Raw genomic sequence first — 10,524 nt, 5'->3', positions numbered from 1 at the left:
GGCGGGCGCCTCACGCGGGCGCGGGTCTCCCGCAGCGGCGCCCTTCCGGGACGTGTGGAACCGCAGCTTCTGCCGGCCGCTGGAGCAGCTGGTAGACGTGGCCGCCGAGTTCCCGGGCGAGGTGCAGGACGTCTTCAGGCCCTCCTGCGTGGCCCTGCAGCGCTGCGGCGGCTGCTGCGGCGACGAGGGGCTGCGCTGCGTCCCGCTGGAGAGCCGCACCCTCCGCGTGCAGGTGGGCGCCCGCTCGGCCGCGGCGTGGCCTGCGCGGAGCTGCCCGGCCCGCGGGGTCCCTCYGGGGCGCGGAGGGAACAAGCTCTGCTCCTCTTGCAGCTCCTGAGGATAAAGCCGAGCGGGGAGGCGCCCTACGTGGAGATGGCCTTCACCGAGCACAAGCGCTGCGCCTGCAGGTAGGGGCGCCGGGCTCGCGCCGCACCGCGGTGCCCCCGCCTGCCTGGGGTGCCTGTGCGTGCCGCTGGCCCYGGGAGAAAGCCCAAGTGCTGGGCCTCGACCCTCGCCCCGTCCTGAGGAGGGGACGGGGCTTGGGGCTCACCTGCAGCAAGGGCTCTGGGCTGACAAACAGAAGCTCGAAGCTCCCCARCGCGCTGCCGCGGTGGGAGGTGGGAGAGGGCCGCTGCAGCCAGAGCAGCGCTGTCCCGGCACGGAGCGTCTCCAGCACCTCTCCCGTGCAGCGAGTCCCRGTGGCCGTGCTCCGTCGTGGCCTGGAGGCAGCTTGTTATTGCACAGCCTGGGGAACGCGCGTCCCGTCGGGCAGCTGCTGCGCGTGATCCTCGCCCAGAAGAGCCCGAGGATCCCGGTGCCGATATTCCCCCCTGTAGCCACAAGCGTGGCCCTGCTGCAGYGACCCACTGGGCAGTAGGGAGGAGCGGGAACCAGCACGCGCCTGACCTCCCCCTGCCTCCAGCTGTTTTCCCTGCAGGGAATTTCCTGAGCTTGTTTTGGCGTTCGTACTTAGCGCAGCTCCCAGTCGATCTCTTACAGACACTTGTGCAGTCTGCCTCTGAACCGGYGTGAGCTCCTATCTGCAGCACCCTTTTGCCTTCTCTCTAAGCAGCTTTCCTCATCCTGATGTTGTTCCCCTTTGAAATTCAGCAGAAGCACAGTAGGGGCTTTGGTGTTGGCCCGTGTCGGGAATAGCAAGCCCAAGCACGTGATGGCTGTTGAACTGCTCCTGAGCTCTGGAAGCAGATCCCGAGTGTTGCTTGGGACCAGCTGCTCTGTGAAAGCGGTCACTGAGAGCAGTTAAAAGTGGATCTGTGCCTCATGCCCTGCTGGGCGAAATGTCACGGCCCACAGGGGAGTCGCCGGGGTCAGTCGTCTCCTGCCCCTTTGCTGCCTGTCTTCTTCCTGCATAGCACAGTCTGCTCCTGGGTGAGGAGCCGATCGTGCGGGGAGAAATCCGACTGGGTCTGTGGCAAGCTGGAGTCGTGACCCAGGGTTTCCATAAACCACCCCTAGAAGCACCGCGTGCAGCACTGCCCGAATAACCTCCTTGCTCTGTCCTTCCCCCCCAGGCCGCGGCAGGACCCGATGAAAGCCGGGAGGTAAGTGGCGCTGGGGGCGATGCTGCYGGCAGGGTGCCGCTTCTCGCCTCCCCCCGTCAGTCTCTCGCACTCCTTTCCTTTCGAAGGAGGAGATCGAAGGGCCGAGGTAAGAGGAGACAAAACAAGAAGAGACGTAAAGACTGTGCGCTGTAAGTGAGCAGGGGCGAATACGGGCAGTATCTTGGGTTAATTTGTTTGGAATAAACGGTTAAGCTTTTAGGTCTCTAACTGATGCTGTGAGTAGTGGTGCGAAATGGGGGGCTGGGGAACAGACCCTTCACTGAAGGCTCAGCGGCTGCTCAGGCTGCCCGTCTTCGGGGATGGGCAGGTGAACTGCCATCCCAGGCCACGCGGTGTGAACTGCGTGGTGCGGCAGTCCCTGCTGGGCTCCCGCGGCTGCAGACCCTTCTGGGGTGCAGGGCCCGTGGCTGGCGCTTTCCTGTTGTGCTTCTCCCCTGCTGTGGGGCRCTTGCTGCTCGGGGCTTGGCCAGCGCAGCCCTGCCGCCCCTGGGGACGGGGGTAGGGTGGGGGGCTGAGCCGCGGGGCGAGCGCGGACCCGCGGCGCTCACCTGGTGCCGCGCTCTCTTTGCAGGTGTGGCACGCCGCGCAGGTAGCCGCCGCTGCGCCCGCGGCCCCGCTCCTGCCRGCGGGGTTTGAGCCAGTGGCATTTCTGTCCTGTGCCTTGGACCTGTGGCGCCGCGCCCCCCGCGCAGCCTGGAGGCTGGGCAGCGACGGCCGCCCGCGGGAGCAGCCGGCGGGACAGGGCCRCGGACTCCTGCCCGCTCCTGGCGGGAGCGCGGCCCCGGAGCCGAGGACTCTCCCTTGCCCCCGTCTGCCCCACTGGCAGCAGGGGCTGACGGATGTCTCGCCAGCCTGGGGCGAGGATGAGGAGCCGGCGGCGCACCTCCCTGCTCCCGGGGATCCTGGCGCAGGGAGCCGGTGGCCGAGCCCCTGGAGCGGACCGGGGGGCTGGGGGRCATCCTCTGACCCTGGGAGCTGGCTCAGAGGGGAGCAGCAGCGGCGTCCCTGCACAGCTGGGGAGGAAGGAAACCAGGACTGAGCAGGGCTGCATCTGCCCCAGCCTTGGCATGGGACAAGCCTGGGAGGGGAACTGTTTTGGCGGGGAAGGGAGGAAATGGGGGGTGCCAGGGCCCCCTCATGTGCTCGCAGCTGCATCCCAGCCTCCCTGTTCTCCGTAAAATCTGGTTGCTGGAGCCAGGAGCTGGCGGCAGCAGAAGTCCCGTCCCCTTTCTGGCAGCTACGAAGCTCTCTCCTGCCAGCTCCTGGTCCATCCTGTGGCGCCAGCACCTCGCCATGGGGCTGGCCTCGAAGCAGAGTCCTGTAGCGCTGCGGGGGCAACCCCAGCTGGGCACTTGCCCCCGTGCTGGGGGCTCGGGGGCCCTCGGGCACTGGGCTGCCTCCTCCACGCAGCAGYGTGGGGCCCGGGTGCCTCTCCTTGTTCACCAACCCCTTCCTGCTCTGACCTCTGTCTAAATAATTAGCCAAGGGCTGGTCCCAGCTTGCTTTCCCGTGTCTTTCTATCCTCCTCTTCCCCCTTGCAGGCGCCACAGTTCGCCCCCACCTTCCCCTTCGTCCCACCCTGGGCCTGGACTCCTGCCCTGAGGCTCTTCGGTCCCTCTCCCTGCCTGGGCTGCTGCGAGGTTGGGGCAGCAGCTGCCTCTGCGCCCAGGAAGGGCTTYGCCGAGGGCTGCCCGCCCCTCCTGCGCCCGAGGGCTGGCTTGCTGGGGGAGCCGCCTCCCCCCGGGGTGCGCAGTGGGAGCGAGGCGCCTCCCGGGGGCTGTGATGCCCCTGTGGCTCCCCTGGGTTGGGGGCAGCCCCGGCCCTGCCCGCGCCCGCGTTTCCCCCTTGCTCCAGCTGCGACGGTGGATGCAGCGGGTCCCTGGCTGGGAGAGCTGCTGGTGGGCGCTGGCGGTGGGCGCTGCGCCGGCGGGGCTGCTCTGCCTCCGAAGCCTGGCGCGGAGCTCCTCCGCGGCGGGGACGGCCGCCTCCCCTGCCCGTGCCGCCTGAGCCTTTCCCCGGCCGGACCTGCTACGGCCGCCCGGCTGCCCCCGCCTTAAAAAGGAGGAGGTTAATTAATAAAAAGAAACGTTGCCAGGAGTGGTCATTAGCGTGTTTAAACCCAAAAAAGAAAGCCCAGCGGCGTTCCCTAGTCATGCCGGAGGGAGGGTGCCATCGCAGCTCCTCCGGCCCCGGGGACTGCTGCTCCTCTCAGGGCTCCCTTCGCCCCGTTTTGGACAAATCCTGCCCCGATGATGCCCGAAATCCCCTCTTCSGGCGCTGAGCCCGGGGAGGGCCCCCGCCGAGAGCTGCCCGGCTGCTGCCAGGTCCCCCACGCCTCTGGGCTGCAGGGGAGCGCGGAGGACGTGCGGCACCGGGAACAGCACGTCCAGCAAAGACCGTCCACTCCTCAGCGGGGTCTGGCGGTGCCTGGCACGCGTGGGCACTGGGCCCCAGGGCTCTGGTGGCTCTGGGCACGTGGGCTGCTGCGAGGTCACCTCGCCCAGCGCCCCCGAAGTGCCCGCCGGCCAGGCCCCGCGGCAGGGTAGGCGCGTGGGCGGTAGGGATGTGGGCGTCCGGGCAGGTGCAGGGAAGGAGCGGGCTGGTGTGTGCAGCTCGCTGCAGCCGATAAGAGGAGCGGATGGGGCAGCCCAAGAGCAGCAGAGGCACCACCAGCACCAGGAGGTTTGGGGGCTGCAGCTCCAGGTGTCACAGCTCCCTGCAGCTCCGGGACCGTGCTCAGGAGACCTTCACTRAGGCCCCATCAGCAAGGGGAACCTGATGAGCCTCAGCACCTCTCTGATGCTCCTTGTGGCCCTGGTGCTGCTGCGGGCACCACGCACCCAGGTGAGGAGCAGCTCCTTTCCCTGCCTCATCCCGTGTCCCTCTCCCCTCTAGCCTGCACCATGTCCAGCTGGGACAGCTCCAGAGTGGACATAACTGGGGAAACTCCATGGCTGGGCTGAAACAGAGCCTCATCCATGGAGGAAAAGTAGTAGTAGTCAGCATGATCAAAAGTAGTCAGTGTGGCTTCACCAAGGGGAAATCCTGCTTGACCAACCTGATAGCCGTCTATGATGGAATGACTGGCTGGGYAGATGAGGGCAGAGCAGTGGACGTGGTGTMCCTTGACTTCAGCAAGGCTTYTGACACTGTCTCCCAGAACATCCTCCTGGAGAAGCTCAGGAAGTGTGGGTTAGACGAGTGGACAGTGAGGYGGATTGAGAACYKGCTGAAAGGCAGAGCTCAGAGGGTYGTCSTCAGTGGCGTGGAGTCTAGTTGGAGGCYTGYGGCTAGYGGCGTCCCCCAGGGCTCAGTACTGGGTCCCATCCTGTTCAACTTCTTCATCAATGACCTGGGTGAGGGGACRGAGTGCTTCTCAGCGAGTCTGCTGATGATACAAATCTGAGAGGARTGGCTGATCCACCTGAGGGCTGTGCTSCCGTTCAGAGAGACCTGGACAGAGCGAGCTGGGTGGGGCTTGGGGCCAGGAGACTTTCTCCTTCAGAGCTGAGAYGGAAAAAGAATGTGTTGAAAGAGTTGTGGAGAGGGGCTGTAAAGATGCCTAGGCAAAATTCTTTGAAAACCGGGTCTAATACCTGATTTTCTCCCTGTGACCTTTCTCCCAGCCTTGTGTTCAGGAGCAGAAACAGATGTCAGGCTAGAATAAACACCAGCCAGCTGTATCGCGTGTGGGAGGCAAAGGGAGATGTGAAATGTGAGGTCCTCCAGCCCTGCAGAGGGATTCAGCCTGAATGAAAAGGGGAGTCGGAAGACGTATGGGGCCCCTTTGCCTGGATCGTCTAGTGCCAAAGCAGGGTGGCTGGGAAGGGTGCTCGCAGGGCCAGGCTGTGAAGATGAATGCCCTCTGTCAGCAAGGGGCCCCAGAGCACCGCTGGGGAGCAGGAGCAGAGCAGTTTGGAGAGCCAGGACCAGTAGCGCTCCTCATTCCAGGGTGGCAGGATGTCCAACAGGACATCGCGCTCTCCTAGTGGTCACGAACAGTGATGTGGGGGTCAGGGTGGGGTGGGGAGACGAGCTCCATCCTAGGGATCTCCCTGCAGCGACCCTGCCCTCCACCCCCAAGGCCAGCCCTGGCACTCACTGCTCTGCATTTCCATCCCCAGCAGGAGGATGAGCCTCACGATGATGCTGGCTCGAGCCAGGAAGGTGAGTCTGCAGCTTTACCTGCCTATGCTGGACACCTAGGCCCTGGCACTCTGGGAGCCCAGGGTGCAGATACCCCCAGCCTTGTCTGCCAGCACAGGCGGGATGTGGGGCTGCACCTGGAGGTAGCTTCTCCATCTCTGGGGGCTCCAGAGCCTGCACAAGCTTTGAACTGCTTGGGGGAAAAAGAAACCGCCTCGCCAGGGCCAGGTTTATCCATATCTGTGGATGAAAAATAGCCCGGCCACTCACTCACTGTCCTGACTGGGACATGACTGCTGAGACAGGACGGGAAGGAGCTGGTGGAGCAGCCGGACACCAGTGTGCCAGCTGGGGAGGCATGGGGAAGCCTTCTCATCTGGGCCTGATGTCCTTAAGGGGAAGAGCAGGGCTGGCCAGTGTCGGATTGTCCTCCCTCTGCATTTCTTCCAGACCTGTCTTTTCTGGAGGTTTACAGAAGTAGCTTCTGTCAGCCCTTCCTGATGACTGTGGATGTTTACTCCGAGTACCCCGATAAGGCCAGCCACATCTACAAACCTTCTTGTGTCGCTGTGCAACGCTGTGGAGGCTGCTGTGGAGACGAGGCACAATTCTGTGCACCCGTGGAGACAGAGGTGGTCACCATGGAGGTAAAAGCCAGTTCCTAAGAGCTAAATGGTTGTTTTGTCCCTCAGTGGGAACCTGTTCACTGCTGGAGGCATACTGGTGGCCTTCTAAAGGAAATGGGAGAGACTCCATCCCCGAAGCCAGCAGTGAGCAGAACAACCCCACACCGATCCTCTGCAGGCAGGCAGCAAATGCCCCAGCCCCAGAGCTACCAAACCACATGTCCTTCTCCTGGCTGCACACCCCGTGAACACAAGCAGCTGCCTCACAGGAGCAGTGCACCGCCAGATTATCAACGTGCTATGGCTCGCTGTGTCTCCCAGCACTACAGGGCAAAGGTTTGTTTAATAAAGCTTAAAGTAAAGAGCCAGGACTACAGCAAGAAGGTTTGGAAAGAGGGATATAGGGAAGATGAAACATCAGCTGGGCTTCAGGCTGCAGTAGGAACAAAAACTTCTTGTAATTTTTGGGGGTATCCTAGAAATGGTGATGGGGAAATCAGCCCAGAGGGCTGATGYTACAGCTTTGCTGGTAACTTCGGGCTTCCCCAATCCTGGGATGCTGGCTGAGCACTGCCTCCCCTCCTCCCGCTTCTTCCAGACATGCCGGTCCAAGTTTCCTGGGTATCTCGGGAGGCACTGAGTTCCTACACTGTTGGCTGTGATTAACGGTATTTTTCATCCCTATAAAGTTGTGCACAGCCTTTCCGCTTGTTTCAGTGAGCAACATCTGTGGTCTCCAGTGAGTTTTGAGCTCCTGCCAGCCCTCATGTGGGTATTTTAGACCAACTGTGAGAAAAACAGCAGCTTTCACTCCCCTCCCTATTATTCATATTTGTTGTTCTTGCTTTGGAGGTTCCCACCCCACCACAAGGGCCAGGGGTTCTTCAGCAGGTTGGTCTAATAATAATCCCTAGCATTTAACATCCTCCAGACAGAACGGCCATGGGAACTTGAAGCCCAGAGATTAAGGGCCACTGTGCCTCAGGGGTCACATCTGATATTTATCTTCRCCTCTTGTGAGGCTCTTCCTCTTGCTAGAGGGTGATGACTTCRGCTCAATCTCTTCTGTGCTTCCTCTTCCTTATCCCATCCACCTTGCTGACTGGTGCCACATTTCTGGACCTTGCCAGTCCAAACGCRGAGCGCTGATGTGGATGTCGGCAAGAGGGTTGTCACTGTGGTGTGCAGGACCGCTGCGGCATAAAGGAATGACCCTCCTAAAGCAGTGGGGAGAGGTGTTGCTGGGTCTCCATCTCGGGCATGCCTGGGGGTCTGTGCAGGGCCGGATTGTCCCTCTCAGTGGCCCTAGCACTGCTGACAGGAGAAACATGGGGGTTCACCGCTCCTTGGAGTGTGGCCTGCACAAAATCAGCCCCACATCCTAGCAAAAAGGCAGTGGTCATGGGGGTGGCCCTGCACTGCCAGGGGGTGACTGCTGCTACCCTTTCAGCTTGTGAAGATTTCTCCAAGTATCAAAGAGACCACCATGGTCAAGATGGACTTCTTGGTGCACAAGCAGTGTGAATGCAGGTAGGGATGCGCCATGCTTTGCTGTGCCCCTCACTTCACAGGCCTCGAGGCTGCCCCGGACTTGCAAACACGGAGCTGCCTTGCTCCCCTCCCTCTCACCCCAGTCTCCCCATGGCCCCGTGGTACCTGCTGCCCTGATGGCCAGTAGCTGCTGGCCATGACTGCTGAGGACTAAGCGAACCAGCATTTCCCGAACCCAGCCCCAGTCATCTCTGCAAAGCTCCACTCCCCAGTGAATCCTAGGAGGTCACCGTGGGCTCCCAGACTGAACAGCCACTTCCTTTGGCTGTGTCCTTGGTGGACACACTGACCTGCCACATCACCAGTTTCTGACATCTCCCCTCACTTCCCCAGCACGCACTCGTTTAACAGAAGCAATAAAACTCCTTAAATACATAAAGGATGTGTTTGACAATGAAGTCACTTAGGTTTTTGTTCCCCTCCCTGTAGGGACTGCAGACTCCACTTCTTCTAGCACTATTACCCCTAATATCCAAACTTTACAGATGCCTTATGCAGGGTTTTGCATTTTCACTGTGCTCCTATTCCTTCCAGGCCTCTATCCAACAGCTGAAGCCAAGAAGGTGAGTTGCGGGAGCAGAGCCTCTACTTTTATCCAGGCCCCTGGCTCGATCTCTGCCTGTTCAGATTTTTCTCTTGAAGGAGGAGACCCTGGGCTTTGGTAGGCGTAGAAAGGCCCCAGACACCGTGAAGCAGAAACGAGCTGGGCAGAAAAACAAGTCTCTGTTAAGTTAATATTGGTTGAATAAATGGCAAAAATGTCTGCCATGTCTCTGCCATTGAGCAACGCTAATCGGGTGAACATGCTGAAATTTCTGAGAATAGCTGTCTTGGGTTGCGTTGTCTTGTGGTGAAGAACACGAAAAAAGTTGGACCAGAGCCTGAAGTGTCACGAGTGTTATGAGTGGGGGAAAAAAATGTGAAAATGTGTCATGTTTGGTCAGTGTATTGTCTTACAAAATAGACCCAATTAAATCTTACCAGAACTGCCCCCTAAGCAAGGGGGGGGGGCTTTTCCACTCCCAAGGAAATGGCTTTAGTAAGAACAAGAGTGTTTGGCTGGTGAACACTGAGCTGAGCAGTACGCATGGCTGTCACTTTTTTCTAGTTTGTTGTTAACAGATCGGCTATTTCGGACAGAGGTRAGCTGAGCCAGCGGAAATCCCCTGCCATCAAGGTTGGCGGGGTAGGAAGTAGCAGGACAGTGCAAGGGGGTGCTCCCTGTGGGCATCCTGGCCTGCTCCGGACCCTTCACTCTCTCCAAGGCCAGGTGCCATCTGGTTGCTCTAGTCAGGTCTGTCTCCCTGGGGAAGGCWGAGACCTGCCAAAATTAGTCCCATGGCAAACATGGACTTTCCCAGCAGTGACGGAACACAATAGCTGTCCCCAGCTGCCGCAGCTGCAACAGCACAACAYGGAGCCAGCTCCTGTCAAACTGAAATTGCCTTTGCAGAAATGTTTCCTGTGGAAAGAGGAAAGCTCACAAGGGCAAAGATGCAGATGTCTTAGTAACAGGTATTAGTCTTTCTTAGGTCTGACATGTTATCATTGGTATTTCATTCTAGCTTTTCTTTCTTTGCAGGCCCCCATCACCTCTTCAAAACTGGTATTATTTGGACCTGGACTGACCATTCCACAGATGCAGTAAATAAATTGGCCTGAGCCATAGTGGTTGATCATTCCCGATTCAGCAAACCTCCCTTGCTAATAGCTGCAGTGATCTAGAGGTCCCTGCATACCTGGCTTTCCAAGAAGAAGCCAGAAAAAGAGGCCAGAACGTGCATATCTATGTTAAGCCGAAGAGCAGTATTTTCCCTGTGAATAGTATTGGCTAACTACCAGCTGGGCTCTTGACTACACTGTCACTTTGCTGGGGTGTAATGTTTCCTGTTCCATGTATTTGCATTAAGTTTGTAAAACCAAATGAGTCAGCTAGAGTTAATAAAATGGCCAACCAAGAGCCCAGGTTTAGAGGGGCAACAACATTCCCGTGCAACATGCAAATAAAAATATGCATTAATTAATTAAATGAGATGGGGAAAGATATATGCAGAAGAGGTATGGCAACCCAATTGCATTCCTGTTGTGTTAAACAGGTTAGCAGGGAACTGCCTAGAACAACTAGTGTTGCCTTTTAGACGTAGGTAGATAAAAACATTATTTAAAACACAGCTAATTATGTGTTATAGAAGAAAGTAAATAGAGTTGTAAAGCCAGTATTTAAAGAGTGAAAGCTTTACTAATTAAAGAGAATATATAGTGAATAATAATTACAATATAAAGCAAGAATACTAGTGCAACTCAAAATAAACTAATAACGTGATAAAGACGCAATACCGATAAACATATCGGTAAGATCTGTGATTCACGTTGTCTGTGGTTATGGAATTTGGAATCAATTTGCGACGCGCAGGGTTAGCCCAGATTTAACCACCCGCACGAGAACTCCGCGGTCCAAGACGTCCCCGCAGCGCGCCGCGAACCCGCGCGCAGCGCCCGGGCCGCGGCGCCTTTAAGGGGCTCGCGCGGGTTGAGGGGGGGGAGGGGGGTGAGCTCATCCGCAGCCAATCAGCGCGCCGGCGGCATCCCCGCCGCGCCGGGCGCGCGCCGCGGCGGCT

At 58.9% G+C, this 10,524-nt stretch overlaps 2 protein-coding genes across 2 annotated transcripts in view; both read left to right on the top strand.

Annotated features, from left to right (window-relative positions):
• The window catches only part of PGF (placental growth factor), a 7,081-nt gene extending 3,401 nt beyond the window's left edge, over nt 1-3,680 (top strand). Inside the window, exons 2-6 of the mRNA XM_085301830.1 lie at nt 14-232; nt 331-407; nt 1,533-1,562; nt 1,649-1,668; nt 3,125-3,680. Coding sequence (XP_085157956.1) covers nt 14-232; nt 331-407; nt 1,533-1,562; nt 1,649-1,668; nt 3,125-3,366 — 588 coding nt within the window. The 3' untranslated portion in view covers nt 3,367-3,680. The remainder of the gene's footprint in view (nt 1-13; nt 233-330; nt 408-1,532; nt 1,563-1,648; nt 1,669-3,124) is intronic.
• A 6,259-nt stretch (nt 3,681-9,939) lies between these two features.
• Nucleotides 9,940-10,524, top strand: part of RPS6KL1 (ribosomal protein S6 kinase like 1) — a 9,824-nt gene continuing 9,239 nt past the window's right edge. Inside the window, exon 1 of the mRNA XM_085301829.1 lies at nt 9,940-9,964. Within this exon, the coding sequence (XP_085157955.1) occupies nt 9,940-9,964 (25 nt within the window). The remainder of the gene's footprint in view (nt 9,965-10,524) is intronic.

The sequence above is a fragment of the Rhea americana genome, unplaced genomic scaffold (genome assembly GCF_003343005.1).
Source record: "Rhea americana isolate MKP2758 unplaced genomic scaffold, rheAme1 scaffold_18, whole genome shotgun sequence".
Classification (NCBI taxonomy): Eukaryota; Metazoa; Chordata; class Aves; order Rheiformes; family Rheidae; genus Rhea; species Rhea americana.
The sequence above is the reverse complement of the archived record's forward strand: the minus strand, read 5'-3'. Positions and strand labels throughout refer to the sequence as shown.